Source organism: Phycodurus eques, chromosome 6 (genome assembly GCF_024500275.1).
Source record: "Phycodurus eques isolate BA_2022a chromosome 6, UOR_Pequ_1.1, whole genome shotgun sequence".
NCBI lineage: Eukaryota > Metazoa > Chordata > Actinopteri > Syngnathiformes > Syngnathidae > Phycodurus > Phycodurus eques.
In genome coordinates this window covers 12,923,899-12,943,430 of record NC_084530.1, presented here as the reverse complement: position 1 = coordinate 12,943,430, position 19,532 = coordinate 12,923,899, and the positions used below count along the sequence as shown (strand labels likewise).

The 19,532-nt window shown below is 40.2% G+C and overlaps 1 protein-coding gene across 5 annotated transcripts; it reads right to left on the bottom strand.

Moving 5' to 3' along the window:
- Positions 1-1,292: 1,292 nt before the first annotated feature.
- Positions 1,293-19,301, bottom strand: cep170ab (centrosomal protein 170Ab). Of its 5 annotated transcripts, XM_061680560.1 has the most exons (19): positions 19,199-19,301; positions 17,480-17,625; positions 17,291-17,380; positions 16,386-16,464; positions 16,148-16,206; positions 15,508-15,667; positions 15,218-15,349; positions 14,502-14,954; positions 14,045-14,415; positions 13,133-13,261; positions 11,132-11,261; positions 9,526-10,947; positions 9,138-9,372; positions 7,177-7,285; positions 6,900-7,055; positions 5,962-6,050; positions 5,474-5,567; positions 3,615-3,666; positions 1,293-2,624 (listed from the first exon to the last, which is right to left on the bottom strand). In XM_061680560.1, the coding sequence occupies exons 2-19, from the start codon at positions 17,582-17,584 to the stop codon at positions 2,374-2,376; spliced, it is 4,116 nt and encodes a 1,371-aa protein (XP_061536544.1). In that variant the 5' UTR covers positions 17,585-17,625; positions 19,199-19,301; the 3' UTR covers positions 1,293-2,373. The 5 variants fall into 5 exon arrangements, with proteins under 5 accessions (XP_061536544.1, XP_061536540.1, XP_061536542.1 ...); XM_061680556.1 differs by lacking the exons at positions 16,386-16,464; positions 17,291-17,380; positions 17,480-17,625; positions 19,199-19,301 and having other exon boundaries at positions 9,520-10,947; positions 16,148-16,361; XM_061680558.1 differs by lacking the exons at positions 16,386-16,464; positions 17,291-17,380; positions 17,480-17,625; positions 19,199-19,301 and having other exon boundaries at positions 7,180-7,285; positions 9,520-10,947; positions 16,148-16,361.
- Positions 19,302-19,532: the final 231 nt, after the last annotated feature.

Below are 19,532 nucleotides of genomic sequence, written 5' to 3'. Positions count from 1 at the left end.
ATAGGCTCCAGCACGCCCCCGACCCTAGTGAGGTGAAGCGGCTCAGAAAATGGATGGATGGAAGTAAGCCAATATAAATATATATATATATATATATATATATATATATATATATATATATGTATACATATGTATGTATGAGCACAGTTCTACAGTGCATCTGTCCTGTTTGGCCAGGGGTGTCCCATCCCCTCAGTTACTGAATGGCTAATTTGGCAAATGAAAAAAAATAAAAATATGACCGCCATCTGAACGACACACTTTTGCTGGCGTGTATTGTACTTCTTATTCATCACACTTGGTGTGTGTTTTTTTTTTTGACAAGACAGCTGCCAGTGCCATCACTCAAAGGAGAGTGAGGTCGAAAATTGACAGTATTGGAGGAATTGCTGGATCTAAGTTTAAACCACAACAACTGCTAACAACGTACGTGACAGAAAACTATTTATGTGTGAGTGATTTTTTTTCATGACTGATTTAGCCTTCAGCCACAACAAAATCGGCCCAGTAATCCTTGCATCATTCTGTATGTGGCACTCAATGGAAAAAGTTTGGTCAAACCTTCACCTTATGTGAATGTGTTGAAGTGCTGGATTTGTATCCAACTTCATTGCCAAGAGGAAAACATCCCCTTGACAAGATTGACTTGTTTTGGGTACTACAGCAAACTATTTGGAGATGTGATTAGTCATAATGTGGCTCTGGAATTGTGGTCTAAATAAAGTGTTTCTGCACAGGTTGAGAGAACAGACATCCACAGAGTGAGACTTGGCCACTTGAAGTGGCAGATTGGAAAAGGTTAGATGTACACTATATATAATTTTTTTTATGCACACCTATAGTGGTAATGTTTCACAAAATGTAGAAATATCTACTTCCTAATCATGATTGCCCAACTTGCAACACAGTGCAAATACATCAAGAAACAGATTTGAGTACCTTCGTAACAGCAAAAAATTAGCTGCAGCATGCAACAATATTTTGCATCTTCAGTGGTTGTGGTTTACTCAATCTAGCTTTGACTTTTGTTGAATATTATGCATGTTTATATATTTTTGCAGCTAAATTTGATGCTCAAACAGAACCAGAGCAAGGATTTGGATGGACTTTTTTCAGCATTTGTAAGCTATTTAGCTCCATCCAGCTGTAAAACAAAGTCTTGCAAATTGAAGGTTTCTGGTTCAGCCTCAGTGACATTGTATCCTTGTGTCTCACATTTGCAAACAAAACATTCCAGGTACCCTGGGGAAGGTCGGTAAAAAAATGTAATAGTATGATTATCATGCATTTTATTGGAAAAAAAGGCAAACAATACATAGGTATTGCGAGGTCAACAATTATACTAAAATCATTCAAAATATTTTTTTTTACAAACCACCCAAAGAAAACTTCTCCAAAATCATCAACAAACAAAGTACACTAAGTACTGATCACAAAATGCAGTTAGTAATATTTGTTTGGTAAAATTTCATCGTTACATTCATGTGTAAACGGTAATATGATGGTACGCTGTCCATCCCTCCTTTGCATCAGTGCAGCATGCCACTGCAGGACTTGGAGGTAGACCCTGTCTATGCTGGTTCAAACACAACACTTGAGTGGGAAATAATTTGACAAAATGCTTTTTTCTGAATGATTGCAACCCTGTATACTTTTTGGCTTAAACGCCACCATGAATGGAGCATTGTAAGGGACATTTCCTGATCTTTTACAAATCAACCATACACTAGTTTCAAAATGTGCAAATAAACTTTTTTTATGACCACCTTGCTATCTCATTTATCATTATTTCTGCTCTTTTACGATAATGATTGCTCAATCTACGGCACTTGTAACAAAATACTCTCAAAATCTTCCTCACAGCTACATTTGACCTTTTTATTCTGCACGTTGCACATGATATTTTCACATGGAAAACGCATGTAGTAGTTTGGGATTTGACTGTAAGAGAGTTACAGGGGAATTACTGTACATCTAAATTCTTTTCACAAGCAAAACAAAAAAAAAAACTTCACATGAAAAATCCAGCCATTGTAGGTTCTTTCCGGACACCTGCACACACCTTCCATATTAAGTTACACTGTTTATTTGCATTGACAATGACAAGTCAGCAGACACAATTTTATAAATCAGATACATGACCTTGGATAATATAATTGTGCAAAAAAATGTCTGTACAAGGAAATTGCTTTGCATTGACAACAGAATAATTAAGTAAACCATAGTAAACTTAAAGATGGGTCAGGTCACTTCTCCATATCCAAAACCTATAACTATACTGAAAGATTATGTCAAAATTATGTTTGCTTCTCGGGACTTAAGGATAAGTCCAATATAATGGACACATTTTAGAAGATGCTTTAAGGGTTTCCATTATCCACTGGTGTGTTGGGACCCTGTAACTTGCTCTGCTACCTGTAAACTCTCTGGCAGTGCGTGTGATTTAAAACTTGCAACTTCATGCCGCAAGTCCAACAATGCAGTGGAAGAAGCCTCTCTTCCGGAAGGAAGAAGTGATTCTGCCTGGTGAGGCGCAGGACCCTTGTGGTCAGCCAAAGGGCTGGTGAGGCCCAGGCTGGTCAGGGCATCCAACTTGCCGTCTGGGTCCACCATCATATCAATGGCTGGCCAAGGAGAACAAACATTCAAAAAGTAACTGTTTAATATGAATTGCGTCCAAATAAGATCCAATAAATGTATGCATTACAACCAGCATAGTTTATTTTAAGAACAAAAACTGTCAACATACTGTATTGCTGAGTATTACTAACCATACATACTGTAGTGATATACAGCATTTTGTTTTCTTACAGAATTTAGTCATATTAGTAAATAGTATTTGTTCGTTCTGTCAATCACAGGAGAGCGCAGCACTGCGATTGGCTACCGACCAGTCCATGGTGGATTTCTCCTCTCGCAAAAAAATCAGCTGGGATAGGCTCTAGCTCACCTGCCACCCTAATCAGGAAAAGCGCTACAGAAAAATGGATGGACAATGGAGCACAACCAATGAATGACATCCCAGTTGGATTGTTTGCCGCTGAAATTGACAAAGTAAAACACAACATACTGTACATGACATTCAAAGGAGATTTATAAAGGTTGGAAGAAGGTTTCTGTCAACCAATCAATGGATAGCAGTTTGTCTAGCGCCACCACCGTGTACGACTGCAACTCACACCGCCAATGAAATTAAAGTGGGTTTGCGTTAGAGGGTCTCTGTCTCGGTGCCACAGTGGATGACTGGTTAGCTACATCCGCCTCACAGTTCTGAGGACCCGGGTTCAAATCCGGCCTCACCTTTGTGGAGTTCCTCCCACATCCCAAAAACATGCATGGTAGGTTAATTGAAGACTCTAAATTGTCCATAGATGCGAATGGTTGTTTGTTTATATGTGCCCTGTGATTGGCTGGTGACCAAGTTCAAGGTGTACCCCGCCTCTCACCCGAAGATAGCTGGGATTGGCTCCAGCATGCCGCCACCCGAGTGAGGATAAAGGGTGTCGAAAATGAATGAATGAGTTTCTGTCCCTTGAGAGTAGAAATGTAATACAATGTTTACTATATTAAACTAAACTGAACCACTTTGCTGAAATTAGAAATCAGATCCATACCTAGCAGTTGTCTTTCCACTCTTTTTAGGTCTTGAATGATAATGGAAATCTCCTGGCAAAAACAATATCAACAACAACAACAACAATAAATGTGAGCATTAAGTCTTATCTCATGGTGATGGAGGTACCTTAATTTCTTGTGTATAATGCGCACCCATGTATAATACGCACCCCCAAAGTTGAACTAAAAATTCTGGAAAACAATTCTACCTATGTATAATGCATTTTTACAATGCCTGATTTTGCTTCTACATAGGATCAAAACATGAAGTACAATCTGTATTTTGAAATAAATTGAAAAAAATTAAGGATGGTTGTTGTTCAGTCATCAGTTGTATTTAAAAAAACAATATTTCACAAATTCTGCTTTGGTATGTAAACTTGTGAGCACAATTGTATTTATATGCAGTCATATGTACCATACTGGAATGAAAGTGTAGGCTTCACCTTTTTCATAACCTCTTAGTGGCATATTAGAATGAAAGTGTACAACTTTTTCATAACCTCTAGGGGGCGGTGGCATAGTGGAATGAAAGTGTACAGCTTTTTCATAACCCCTAGATGGCGGCATATATTTATAAAATTTGAAAGTCTTTTTCCTTTTCTCCTATACCTATGTGTAATGTGCACTATTGACTTTTGACAATTTCTTTGGGGAAAAAAATGTGCCTTATACACGAGAAATTACAGTAGTTCAATCTTGCATGCAAAATAGTGTCTTTGTTTGTGCACAAGTGCACATGCATCAATGCTTTCTTTATGAGTCCTTGCACTGTCAGCGAGCCAAGCACAGCTTTTCAGTGGTTCATATGAGTCAACTGGACTGGGTCGAGGAATAATTTATGACCATGTCGCTGAGTGAAGCATTCATTCTGAGGAGTAGGACACGAGTGCGCCATCTGATGTTTTTCTCTCTTCTTCTAAACAGGAATTTAGCAAAGGATTCTAAATAATTATTTCCCCCCAACACAAATGTATTCTGTCAACACTTTCTATTCCTGCCGCCAAAAGTAATCCAATATTTTGTGTTTACTGCTATAGGGAATGGATTTTCTACTCAATGGCATTAAGTCCATTCAGTGAAAAGCAATTGGATTACTTGTGTAAACAGATTATAAGAAACATATCCTATTACATGAGCCATGATAAATTGCCTTTCATATGATGTCATTTTGTATGAATCCATACCACAGTAATACCAGACAACATACAGGAAACTGTCTGGTAATGCTGCCAAATAGAGTAGCGGTCGGGTTATTGGTTGTTTTGTGTAGTGATTTCCAACCAGTGTGCCGAGGCACATTAGTGTGCCGTGAGTGCTTTTCAGGTGTGCCATGGGAATTGTACTTAATTGCTCAAAACATTATTTATTTACAATAAAATATTTATTATTATTTAATTTATTATTTATTTATTTATTTGTATTTATTTATTTTTTTATTTTTTTAATTAATTTTTTTATTTTTTCATTTTATTTAAACATTATGTATTTACAATAAATAATGTATCTTTGTTCATCTATTTATGCCAGTGAGGCATAGTGACTGACAGAACAAATACATGATCTTCTATTAGATGACAGGATGTACATACAGTAATTAATGTATCCACATTTTTGTTTGTTGGTGTGCCATGAGATTTTTCAATCGTAAAATACATGCCTTGGCTCCATAAAGGTTGGAAGTCACTGGTCTAGTGTCCTGTGTACACTTTACAATATTTATAATATACCTTCAACACACTCACAAGTGAATTTGAATTAAATGAAGAATGCATGATGTTAATTTTACGGAATTTGTTTTGCCATTTTCCACTGGAGTAGATAAAATGATGAAATTGTGAGCAGGCAGGATTATCACCTTGTTGGAGCTCCTCAAAAGCAAGGAGTCATGCTCTGCCTGAAGTTTGCTCTCAATCTCCTCCCATTTCCGGTCTTTATCCTTGAAAAGGATCCTTGAGTTTGAGAAGCAGTAAAAACAGATAAAATCAAAATACGTGAAATGATCCTTTATATAGCCCTTCCCATTAGAGTATTGAATAATATAATTTCATTAATGTGATGCGCAATGTGGTAGCAATGAAGGAAAAACTTGAGTGGTCATCCTGTGTGTAATAACTTGTAAGATTTAGTACTGGCTGTTGGTGTGAGCCTTTGTGATGTGTCACTGATATTAGCTTAGCTGGCCTCGTTTCAGCAAATAAAAAAGGAAAAATAAAAACAGCACATTTCCAGATTCAATATATTTTTATCCTGTACTTTCAGTTATCTCAGACCAGCATGTATCATAAAATCTTAAACATTGGTCGACATAAGTGAATGCTTATTGTGATGCAGTATGGCACTCACCTGATTTTGCTGGCTGTTTTGTCGACAGATAGCCGTATTCTATTTGAAAGTTGATTCACAGATGGTAGTAGTAAACTATCTAGCAATGCCTGGTAGATAAAAACATGTTTTTTTAATACAAGAAAATTAACAAGCTGCTTAAAACATAACCCTAACCCTAACCCACATAATTTAACCGCTGGTACTCCATATCACTACTTCTACTAAATCTCTCGTTATAAAACTTTATTAAACATTTTAGTGGCAATTTTGGATAATTATAAACCAATGAGACTTCCATGCATTAAAACCATAAACTACATGGCAAATGGCTCCCTCCCCCCCCCTTTGGTTATAGGATAATTTGTGTGTGTTTGTTAAACGCTTTCTCTAGTGTTCAGTTTGCTGTATATCAAGGGTAGAAACATTACTACTGTGTACTACTGTAAACATTAGATGATTATTATTTTTTTTTAATTATTTGATGGACAGATGTGCCAGTTCATTAATAGATGAGGTTGAAATAAGTTAAAATATGATAATTCCTTCTCATTTATTAATTGTATTATTTATGATGAATGTAATTTTAATTATTTCACCAATTATTTAATGAAATACTTGTACATGTATTTTTTCATTTTGTTTTATTATTTACAATAAATCAATTAACCAATTATTTAATGAGTTAAACAATAGAAAGAAAAAAAAATAAACCAACCAATAAATACTTAGCGTGCCATACTTTACCCATCCCTGCTATAAATCCAGCGTCAGTATGCTCTACTTACTCAGTAATGTATTGTTTATGACAATTTGCATGTACATTTGGGGAGTGCTTGTTTTGTTAATAGTCTTGAAGACAAAACACATTTCTGCACTACAGGCCTATCGGGGTTTTACACGAGGCGATGCACACTTCAATGGTGAACTATTTTTTTCATTTTCAAAGAGGGACTCACTTCATCTTGGTTCCATGTTTGTCGACGAATGGTGCGAGATCTTTGTGAAATGGAGGACCTTGGTCTCATTTCCACTGACTTCCCAGTTGCTTCCAGAGCAGTGGTCCGATCTGTGGTGGGACCCCCTCGGTCCAAACTGTCATCACATTCCTCCAACTATATCAACACAAATTCAGCCCGTTGTAGTTATTTGAAGGTGTTGTTTTATTTAGTATTAAAACTAAATCCACATTTATTAATCAATTTTCTGCTCTATTGTCAAATATTTGGACAATACCACGACTCCAGGGTCAGTGGCTGCAGGGCTCACTGAGTCAATCTCTCCAGCTACATCATGAATCTCTCTTGCAAGCATTGCTAGGTCTTTGGCAAGGTCCTGGCTAATCCTGTTGAGCAAATATGGATACAAAATGTTAATTTTATCATTTCAATCAATAATCTTATTTCTTATTAAGAACACAATACAGGGAAATCGCAAGGTTAAGGTTGTACAACTGAATTTGGAATGTCACATCAAACTTTGGCGTTTGAAGCAGACATCACGTCTCCTACCTCACAAGAGCACCTTTTGCTTTTTTGTGACATTTACTTTATTCTAAAAGAAGGACAAGTTGTGTGAAGAGAGGAATGTAAGAAGAAACGAAAAATAAATAATACACAATAGTTACCTGAATTTGAAGTGAGCAGACTCAAAGAGACTTTTTGTTTTTACCTTTTGCCGTTGTTCATGTCTTTGGACACTCGTAATTAAGAATTTTAAAAAGTGTAAAAACTGAGATACGTGAGGTTCATCTGTGAAACAAATCACCTTTGCATTACTATACAAGTTTGTTATTGAGCACTGAAGTTACATTTAGTAGATAGAGGTGAGCTTGTTTTCAACACATGTATGGCAGTTAAGAATGCTAACTTTTCCATATTTACAAATCTTATAGCAAGTTTGACCCTTTAGGATTATTTATATTTCTGAAAATGGACCGTCAGAACAGATGTGTTCAACCTTGCAGCTTCCACTGTACCTTATACCCCCATCTAAAACACCTCAGAACTCTGAGCGTCAGCCTCACAGTTATGAGTACCCTGGTTTAATCCCCGGCCCCGCCTGTGTGGAGTTTGCATGTTCTCCCCGTGTCTGCGTGGGTTTTCTCCGGGCACTCCAGTTTCCTCCCACATCCCAAAAACATGCATTAATTGGAGACTCTAAATTGCCCATAGGTGTGAATGTGAGTGCGGATGGTTGTTTGTTTCTATGTGCCCTGCGATTGGCTGGCAACCAGTTCAGGGTGTACCCCGCCTCCTGTCCGATGATAGCTGGGATAGGCTCCAGCACGCCCGCGACCCTAGTGAGGAGAAGCGGCTCAGAAAATGGATGGATGGATGGATGGATGTATTTATTGACATCCCTCACGTGGAAATTCAACTCACACTCCAATATACACTTCGTGTTGCACACCACACATAAAAACAAGATCACACACATGCAGGTATCCAACAAGAGACTGAGAGTGAAAGAGGTGCAAAGAGTGTTGCACAACTTGAGCTGGGGTGGTGGGGACAACGCCTTGCTTGAGGGCACCTCGATAGTAGCCAGCAAGCAGAATAACATCTCTCCAATATATAGTTGCCATTTTTACATTTGTCCGCACAGGGATTTGAACCGTCACTCTCTGTCTCCCTTACAGTTGAGCATTGTTTGTAGTGCTTACAGTAAATGTTAGCATGCTCAATCAGCCCTGGTTAATGTGAACATCCCGTAGTATTCATTAACAAAGGTTGACGGCAAATTATGTTAGCGGCCAAAGGGATTCTTTGAGTTGAATCAATAATCATTTTGTCAGAAAAATAAATGCATGCATAACAGTAATCCTCACCGTATAAAGTTACATAAATCAGTGTGTTTGTATAACTTTTAACCCCCCAGTATCAGTATTATTATCATCCATCCATCCATTTTCAACACCGCTTATCATGGTTAGGGTCACGGGGAGCTGGAGCCTTTCCCAGCTGACTTTGGGCGAAAGGCGGACTACACCCTGAGCTGGTCGCCAGTCAGTCGCAGGGCACAAGTATTATTATAAGTGAGGCTCTTATAATTCCTAAAAGATTTAAGCTGATCAGTTAAAGCTAGGCAGGGACAAGCGCAAATGTGTATTGGTACTACAAAATGCTGCTTTACACCTTAAAAAAAAAGACATATAAGTTTACGTCATCTTATGTTTTCAAACTCCACCTCCATACCTGGCTATCTCCTCACTGTGTGCTGTCCAGTCTCTCATATATTCATCCTGATCCGTAGACACTGGCTTCAGGCCTACAAAATTAGGAGCTGTTGGCCCTGAGCCTCCTAGCTGGGCCACCCGTGTGGATGGAAGTGGCCGTGTGTGGCCTTGTTTGGACATATGGCGGTTGGAACCGTACTCATCTTCTGAGGTGGAGGCATAGTCTACGGGCACACGGCGCAACCGAGTGCCGGCTATGGAAAGAATTAAGGATTAGCTCATGTTTGGGAGTCTAAACAATTGTTGATTTGTACTGGAGCAACAAAAAGGGTTATCGACAAATTGGATAAAAAAAGTTGCATTTGTGAAAGTTAGGCATCAAAAAAGTAGTTTACACTCACAAATACCTGCTGGTGCGGCCGGTCCGTATGAAGAGGTGGCTTTACCTTTGTCAGGGAGCTTGGAGGCACTGTTCGCCCTGGCTCTGGGTCCACATACAGAAGACACATTGGACCCTTTTAGTCCGTGTCTAATAGCATAATCACCTGCAGTACTTCGAGCTCCCAATCCTCTACTCCTGGTCACAGTGGCTTCAGAGTCACTCTGGGCAGAAGGAGAACCAACTCTTGGTCTCCTTGGCTGTGCCAAAGCCTCTATCCTAGACATTCCACTTTTTGCCAGTCCTGTCCTGGATGTGGAGCTAGCAGTTGAGGCCTCAGAGGCCACAGACATCCTGTCCAAATCTGCAGGGTCAGTGTCAGTTGAGTCACCCAGTCGGGCTCTCCGCAGTATGGATGCCCTTGTGGGCCTTGGCTTTGGGACATTTGTGATTTTACTGGCTGGAAGGGAAGCAGGGGCCTGGTTGATCTTAGCCCTACTGGACTTGGTACTCGCCCCCACTGTAGTGCTTCCTGTCTGGGATCTGGCCCGTGAACCTCTGGTTTCCTGTGTTGTAGGCTGGCTATCAGAGAGGAGTGAGTTAGAATTGACATCATCATCTGTGAGTTCCAGAGAAGTCCAAGGCTGCTGCAGACCTTGTGTTTTGCTCTTAACCCTCTTGTCCTGTGTCTCTCGACCAGCAGCTGGGCCTTTGTTGTTTGAGCACACAACGGGTTTCTCTTTTTGCTGTCCGACAAGAATGCGCCGTTTTTGAACCATTCTCCTTGCTCCATCAGCCTGGCTTACTGTACTAGTTGTGTCCACATCCGACTCTGGTGACATGGAACCTTCAATGGACTGACTTGGTGGATCACCTTGGTCTGATACAGTGGTCTCTAAGAAAGCTGCCACTGCCTCAGAGTCTTTCTGTAGTGTGTCATTGTCGATGCCAGCCTCTATACTCGGGGGTTTGCTACCTGTGAGTCCATCAATGCGGGGTATCAGCTCAATGGGCACATTGGAGCTCGGTTTCTCCACAGTAAAACTCTCCTGCCTCAAAAATGGTTTTCCACTATTCTCCATGATCTTCTCTTCTTCCTTTTTCCTCCCCTGCACTTCCTCTTTTCTCCTCTCCCCACTAGTCTTTGGCCGAGGTGGTAGCTTTGCTAGCGCACTTCTTCTCCCATAACTGCTGCCCTGCGACTTGGCTGGTGAAGACCGACTAGGGCTACCATGAACAGGCAAATGTTCCCCCCCAGCTATTCTCCACTCCCGGTTCTCCTTCTCTTGCAGTTCTGTATCCTGTTTCTCTCCCATATCTGTGTGCATGCTACAGCTTGGAGTCCTTCTTCCTTGGATAACTTCTTCACCAGGCACCTGAGGCAGAGTTCTTCTTTTACGTTCTTTTTGACCAGATGAAGCAAAGGAATGGCTGGATTCACTTACGTCTGCTGGAAAAAAAAGTTTGATCTCAAATGAGTGTCACTGGTGTGTGTGCAGTGCTTTAGGAAGAGTTTTACTCGCGTACTATTTGCAGATATTTCATCTTCCCACTTTTCCCGACATAAACGAAATGCATTTATTGTATGTATTTATATTTTAAATGAAACGTCCTCCTCGGTAGCACATCAGTACCTTTGTCAGTAACAAAACTGTGACTCTCGCCACCAGATCCCTCAGGGTCTGTCCTTATATGGCTGGCTGCAAGAATAGCCCACTGTGAGACCCAACGAGGACCACCTACGACCAGGTCCTCAGGCCGTACCTGGAAAAAGACAAAATGGAAGGGTTATTTATATCTACTAAACAGGATTATATGGCAAACCTCAGTCAGAAACCACAATGGCAGAACTCAGTATAGTGCAGACCTCAACCAAGACAGATTAATTTGAGTCATTACTTTGAGTTGTACCAAAGCTAAAAAATTCCATCAAAATTATTATTACAGTATTTATTTTTACTTTTTGGGTTATGCTTGTAATAAGCCCACAAATAAACATAAACAAAACACACGTTGAAACACATCTTTTCAAATGCCAGGTTTTTGTGATATAAAAAAATGTGACAAAGATTCCAAAATGTTTCCATCATTAATGTGACCTAGAACCTGTACAACTTAATTGAAAAAAATATTCGAGAGGGTAAGTAAAAATACACAACTGAGATAATGTGGTTGCACAAGTGAGCACACCCTCTTATAACTGGGGATGTGGCTGTGTTCAGAATTAACCAATCACATTAAAACTCATTAAATAGGAGTCAGCACACACCTGCCACACTTTAAAGTGCCTCTGATTAACCTCAAATACATTTCAGATGTTCGAGTGGGTGTTTCCTGACATTTTTGTTATTTCCTGCCAAAGCCTGGGGGTTATGTGCTAGCACTGACTTGTATTTGGAACTATTTATAATCCCCTCACTTTGTCTAAGGCCTAAGGTCTAGGCCCCAATTCCAGTGGAAGAAAACCAGCCCCAAAGCACAATATTGCCACAACCATGATTCACTGTAGGTATCATGTCCTTTTGTGATGAGCCACTACTTTTGTGTTTTTGTGAAAACATACCTTTTGGTACTATGGTCAAAAAGTTTGACCTTGGTTTTATCTGACCATTACACATTTTCCACATGGATTTGGGAGATTTACAGAATTTTTAGGGTTTTTTTGTTTGCAAAATGTTGCTATATTTATTCGAGGGGAAGTCAAAAAGTAATGTGCCAGATTTAGTTTAACCTACTAATAACTAAATTTTTTGCCCGAACGTTTTACGATTTGTAGTTTAAATACCACAATTTCTCGTGTATAATGCGCACCCATGTATAATACGCACCCCCAAAGTTTACCTCAAAATTCTGGAAAACCATTCTACCTATGTATAATGCATTTTTACAATGCATGATTTTGCTTCTACCCATATGATCAAAATATGAAGTATTATTATTCTGATAGTTTTTTCAAAGAATTATTCTGAAGTTAAGCACTTGATTTGAACATAATATTTTTTTTTATTAACTTGCTCTTGTTTTGAAATTCACAACCCTACTTTTATTTAGTAAATGCGAAAACACACAGTTGTGTTCATATGTTTGATTACCCAGGCAGAATTTGTAAGATGGGTAAAATTATTTGAAGAAAACATGAAGGGCTAGGCGAAACACATTAAATTTTATTTTAATGTGATTCAAATTAAACTGTCAAGCATTTCAGAAAAGCATTATCATTAAACGAAACATAACCATAAAGAAATTAATGATGGTTGTTGTTCAGTCGTCAGTCATATATAGAAAAAACAACAATAGTTCACAAATTCTGCCAGGGTATGAAAACCTATGAGCACATGATCTGCTGCTCCTTTGCTTGTCACGAAGGTAACTCAAAGCAGGCTCTCGTTCTTCGCCTTTGATCCTGGACACCCACATTTTGACTGTGCTCTAGCCTGTTGCAGGATCACAGCCCCCTGCTTCCGACAAGCATCCAACAATGATACAATTTCCAAAAAGGCTGACAGGAAGAGGAGAAGGTGAAACAAAACTTTTTTTTAAATAAACCTTCAAACATGAAGGTTTATTGAAGCTATATATATATATATATATATATATATATATATACACACACACACACACGATAATTTTTGTACCTCAGTTTCCATGAAGCCAGGTTTTCCTCTATCTCTAGTGCCAGACCTCTGGGAGGGGATGTTCTCTTTTAGGTCTGCACTCCCAACTCTGGAAACTTGCACAGCCTCTAGTTCATCTACACCAAACACCTGAAAGATACAGATGAAAAAAAAACAATTTACATTGAACATGTTAAAATGGCCGCACGGTGGTTTGACTGGTTAGAGCGTCTGCCTCACAGTTCTGAGGACCGGGGTTCAATCCCCGGCCCCGCCTGTGTGGAGTTTGCATGTTCTCCCCGTGCTAGCGTGGGTTTTCTCCGGGCACTCCGGTTTCCTCCCACATCCCAAAAACATGCATGGTAGGTTAATTGACAACTCTAAATTGCCCGTTGGTGTGAATGCGAGTGTGAATGGTTGTTTGTTTGTATGTGCCCTGCGATTGGCTGGCAACCAGTTCAGGGTGTACCCCGCCTCCTTCCCGATGATAGCTGGGATAGGCTCCAGCGCCCCCGCGACCCGAGTGAAGAGAAGCGGCTCAGAAAATGGATGGATGGATGGATGGATGTTAAAATGGCTGCACGGTGGATGACTGGTTCGAGCGTCTGCCTCACAGTTCTGAGGACCAGGTTCAATCCTCGGCCCCGCCTGTGTGGAGTTTGAATGTTCTCCCCGTGCCTGGGTGGGCTTTCTCCGGGCACTCCGGTTTCCTCCCACATCCCAAAAACATGCATTGTAGGTTAATTGAAGACTCTAAATTGCCCGTAGGTGTGAATGTGCACCCCGCCTCTCGCCCGAAGATAGCTGGGTTAGGCTCCAGCACGCCCGTGACCCTAGTGAGGATAAGCGTTACGGAAAATGGATGGATGGATGTTAAAATGAATTTAATTACAATGAACTTTAGGACAACATACGTTGTTTCTTCCTTCCCACCTTGTCAATCATTTTTCGAGCCTCTTCTTCTTCATGATCTCCATTTTCCAGCTCAATTGTATATGTTCCTCTGTCGCTACAATCGTCTCCATGTTGATAGCACTCATCACGACTGTTTTGTTGGTGTGATGCAGCATTATGTTGCCTTTCTACAAAGCCAATTGACACTTTTGTACTTGAAGATCTACGGCGGCGCGCCGGACTTTCCTCCTCTGCAAAGAGCCCCTCAGGCACATTAGCTCTCCCTTCCCTGATCTTCATTCCTGCTCCACCCCAAAGCCCCAAAGAGTGCTCCTCCAGAGCAGCAGCCCTGCGTTGTTCTCCAAGTGCGTTCTCTGAGTCACTTTGTGTGCCATCCTCATGTTTGCTGTCTGGTATAGAAGAATGGCAAATCAGCTTCAACTGAGGACAACAGCATGTTACTCTAGTTGTGATGTGCATACTGTATATACAGTACCTTTACGACTCCTCAGTTGAACAGGTACGTCACTCTTCACACTTTCCCCACCATCTTCTTCAACCGTTTCTTTGACAGTCAAAGGCAGCTCATTCTGAGCAAGCCAATCAGCGACTTTGACCTCTGCTGCCACCATGGCTGTCTGAAGTGGACTCAGTTCCTCTCCCACTCCCCTTTTTGTACTTGGTCTTGTGTCTAAACCCAACTTCGCCACTCGGTCTTTGACTGTCACTTTGCCTGATGCTCCATGGTCAAATTCTATTGTGTAGGATGCATGACCATGTACAGGCTCTGTGGTAGATGAAGTACAAGCCTCTTGATCTCTTGATATGGCCTCACCACTCGCTTTACCTTCTGGGGGAGCATCTTTGGTTGGAATTTCAAAGTAACTTGGCTCCTGAGTAGAGGATATTTGCACGGCAGACTTTGGCATTTCTGCACTCTTCTTTGTGTCTGTCAGACCAAACACAATGGCATGGTGGTTCATATTTAACACTCTGACATCTGGTCATTTGGTTTATATTTTGATATTAATCAAAATACTGTACTTCGAAGCTGGTAACACACAAGTAAAAGAACTATGACAATTAGTTAAGATCTTGTTACGACATAATGTATATTAGTATAACAGTATGTTATAACGTTATACAATATAAACACCTGTTTATATGTATATATATAGTTCTTGTTATTTTTATTTTTTTTCAAAAATATACCTGTGTGAGCTTTTTCACGATTGTGTTCCAAATTCTTTTCTTCAGGCCTTCCAGAGTGATCATCAGCATCTCCATCGCCCCACCAGGCAGGCTGTCCATAAAGCGGTGTTCCCCTGTGCAAAACCGCTACATCTAGAACAAAACAAAAAACAAAAAAATATAACATGAAAAGAAGGCAGAAGGAAGAAAAAAAAAGGCAGAAGGAAGGAAAAAAAAAAGTTAAAAAAAAACTGCAAGAACTCAAACAGCATTGCTGGCTGTGCACCTTGCACTGTATCCTGGTAACTAACCTGTCATCTTTTCTTCCATCCTGCTGGGCTCTGGGGGTTTAGCAGAGGCTGCCTCGCACACTGGTGCTGCTGCCTCAGAGGGTTTCCCTTCTGATTTTGATGACTCACCCTCCAGAGGCCTTCTCTGGCTGAGCTGAAGCTGGCTGCTAAACTTCTCATGCTGAAATGAAGGAACAAATAGTAAGATGAGAGGACAGAAGTAAAAAAATAAATAAATAAATCATAAAACAAAACAAAAAACATCTGAAAATATTCAGAGACTCTGGAGATAATACAGTATGTATATTGGTTCAAAGAACGTAGAGAATAACCTGCCACTTGCACCTGGACATTTCAATGAAGGACAGTAAGTGATCCAATATTATAATTTATTAAAATGCACCATTTATTAATATAATTCTAGTAATGGATGTCATTACATTGTGGCTAATGAAGTGGCCACTGAGTGTACCTTCCTTGTATCCTTTTAACTCTGTCATGGGATGCAAGTAATTCAGTACTAAAGCAGGCATGAATTCATTTAACTTAAAAATGAAATAATTTTTGGTTACACCAGTAGTTTCATGTGATGAGTCAAACTTCCTAGTCGAAATAAAAAACAAATTATTTCTTCAATCTCCACATAGAGAGGCAGTCTCACCTTAAGAGCCTCTTCAGGTATATGCAGCTCTCCACGAACAACAGTGAACAAGTTTGTATGTGGACCAAGTTAAGGTGAAAGACAGTTAGTATTTCATAGGGAGAAGCACGTGGTGATATCCTGATTCATAATGCAACAGAGTGCAGAGTGACGCATTTCACATTACAGTGTTGTTCAAAAACACTGGCCTTCTGCTGTGCTCCCTAACAGAGGATTCAAGAACTCACTCAAAGGATATCGTAACCGAACCTCAATTTGTCATCGATCTTCAGTGTGACGTACATTTGCTCCTGTACTCTGACATCATTGACAAAGGTCTGCAGAAAAACAACGTTGTGGTTTAGCCAATACTACATACAGTAGTTTAACACAAGGATTACAGATCCAATTTGAAGGCTGCCTCACAAATTCATACCTTTACAAGGATAAAAAATTCTGTTATAGAAGTAAAAATAAATGTTTAAATTTTTTTATTATTGTGGATATCATTTGCAGTGGTGTACAATTTCACTACATTTTGTACACTCAGATGTGTTTCAAATAGTCTGCTTATCTCATCTCACTAAATCAAGCAGGGGTCACCAACATGGTGCAGATGTCACCTGAGGACCATCTGAGTAACCTGTGGCACGCTTCTAAAAATAGCTCATCAGTGAGGGGACATTGCAATTTCCTAGTAATGTTTTAGAAGTGCGCATTTGTAAATGTAAATGTCCAGAGATAGAGAAATAAAGCATTGCATATTGATATTGAGCTGTTTTCTACCATGTTTAATTATTGTTGATAATTATTGTGAGAAATCAATGGAATCACATAAATAAATACCCATCCATCAATCCATCCATCCACCCAACCATTCATCCATGGTGTAATTTTGTTAATTTACAAATCCTGTGTTGAGAAATGATACAATTTAAAATTTTGTCCATGGTAAAATATAGACATATTTCAAATACAATTGGCTTTGTGTTTTTAAACATTTAAGCTACATTTAATCCTCTGTACACTATGTACAGTATATTATTTTTAGTTTAAAGGTGCTAATTGAACAGTCAAACAACTGGAAAATTTATATGCGTCTCAAGTCAAAAAGATCAAGCCACAACATTTATGAAAATGTTTTAGGGAGTTTAAGGAATTTACCCCATTTAAGCTGCCCAGGTCCTTAACCTTGTGTTCATCTGTATCTGCCTCGTAGTTGATAACAGCATGTTGTTTGTCCACACTGCGGGACTAAATCACATCAAATCCAGGCAATCACTGTTAGCCAAAATAATCTCTATGTCAGATTATAATACAGCGGGAGAATAGCTCAGTGTAGTTAATCTGTACCTGCAGCATGAGTTCACAGTCGTCTCTCCCCACGAAGATCATCTCTCTGGGGAGACGATGACGCGTCCCACCGCCGCTCACTAGGAACCAGGACGTCAGACTCATAGCTGCCTTTCAAGATCACCTTTGACCTTTAATGCATCCTGCTGAAAATGAAAGACTTAGCAGTTAAATCTACACTCAATAACCTTTGAGATAACTGCCTGAGTTAATGATGTCCAGTACAAGAGCTGTTTCAAAAATATGTTCTGTTTTGATTGAGAGATGTTTTAATTTTACAAAATACAGTGAAGGGCAGCACTGCTAAATAGTGGTTATCATGTCTGCCTCACAGTTCTGAGATTCTAGGTTCGAATCTCCGGCCTTCCTGTGTGAAGTTTGTACACGTTTTCCCTGTGCTTGTATGAGTTTTCTTTGGGTAGTCCAGTTTCCTAGCAAAATCCAAAAACATCCTTATTAAGTTAATTATAGACTCTACAATGCCCATAGGTGTGAATATGAGTTGGAATGGTTGTCTGTCTATGTGTGGCCTGCGATCATCTGGCAACCAGTTCACGGTGTAACCCCGCCTCTTGCCGCATGTCAGTGACCCTAGAATATCTGGTAAATATAAATGATACAAAAATGAATCACTCTTCCTCAGATACGCTCACGAATGGGAAATTGTGAGAGGATGACAGAAAAATTGTATATTTGAACAGCTGATTAGTAAAGTAAGACTGAATGTTGCGCAGAGTTAGGGCAAGTCCACCAAGCAAAAATTTGCACACATGGACCAGAGAGAGGCAGGATGCCTTTCTTTTAAACAATTGCTTCCCTAGAAGATCTCCTATCAACAAGATACAGTATATAGATTATCAGCGTAAAAGCACAACAGCCTCTGTTTTGACTCAAACAATTAGCTGGACTCCCTGCATGCTGCAACAGAATCATGGATACACAGGCCTCCTTGCTGACTCATGGCTGAATCATTGTCGTGGGCCGTATCCATGCTGGTCCATACAGTATCTGGGACTGATTTTAGAACATCATCTCCATCCGAACTTGACAGCCTCCCTCCTCTTGGGGAGGTGTGGCGGTGGCGCCCGGGCTACAGTGGCCTAGATGTCCCCTTTAGATGCTTGACTGCACATCCATGCTCAGATGTAATGAAAGTACTCCTCTGAAGATGACAACACATCAAATAGGCTTGAGAAGGGGGGCAGCTGACGGCTAGTCAGCCAATGACAACGCATGAAAATTAGCCCGGTTAGACCATGTTTCACATGGACGAATCTAATATTCTTCAGAAAGAAATTGGATGTTAATAAACACACGGGACCAAATATGTTCCTGTTTATACGTGGTTTAGTATTCAACACCAGCGTTGATTGCGCTTTTTAATGCGGAAGCTACCCGGGTCTATTGATCCTCCAAGTGCGTACAACCTCGCTGGTATACACTTGCTATCTGAGGAAATTGCAGCCTCGTTTAGAGGGTGGTACAAACATCAGGTGTTTTAAAACAGGACTAATTCGTTCGCGAATGCTATCTGGTGCTGTTGACCCAACATTGTCCAGTTATGGTCGATTTACAAGACGAGCGGTCTCATAAAATGCGTACCCCGCGATGCTCATCTAACCGCATCCCTCCGGAGTCCGCATAAACGAGCCTCAGTTCGCATCAGGACCAGGACGCTTTGGTTGCAAACACACCCAACGGAGCAAACATTTCACTCACCAGCTGCTGCCACGGTGATCAGTATCCGATATGAACTAGATTTATGGACCAAACTGAAGCTGTTGGTGCTTCTTTCTCTGTAGTGGCCGCCAAGCCCAATAAGCGTTACAGTGTCTTCGCCTCACGATGGCGCTGTGTGCTCATGTTGGAGAACATGGCACACGGTTACCTAATACTGACAGACACGAAAACTGTCACCTATACTATCAGCCACTGGCGAGCCAGTCCTATTTTGCCTGAGCCCACCCTATGAATTAGTCCTCAAATTAATGTGAAAAAAATAGTTAATTTTTAAAACAAAATTTAGAGGAAACATTCTGTGGTGATAGCACGG

What these genes read in the sequence shown, in the direction of transcription:
- cep170ab (XM_061680560.1), bottom strand. Translation starts at nt 17,584, where the DNA reads ATGAGTCTGACGTCCTGGTTCCTAGTGAGCGGCGGTGGGACGCGTCAT. An exon ending in TCGTGAAAAAGCTCACACAG is followed by an intron (nt 14,955 to 15,217) that starts GTATATTTTTGA and finishes TTGGTCTGACAG; the next exon opens with ACACAAAGAAGAGTGCAGAA. An exon ending in CCACTGACCCTGGAGTCGTG is followed by an intron (nt 7,056 to 7,176) that starts GTATTGTCCAAA and finishes GTGTTGATATAG; the next exon opens with TTGGAGGAATGTGATGACAG.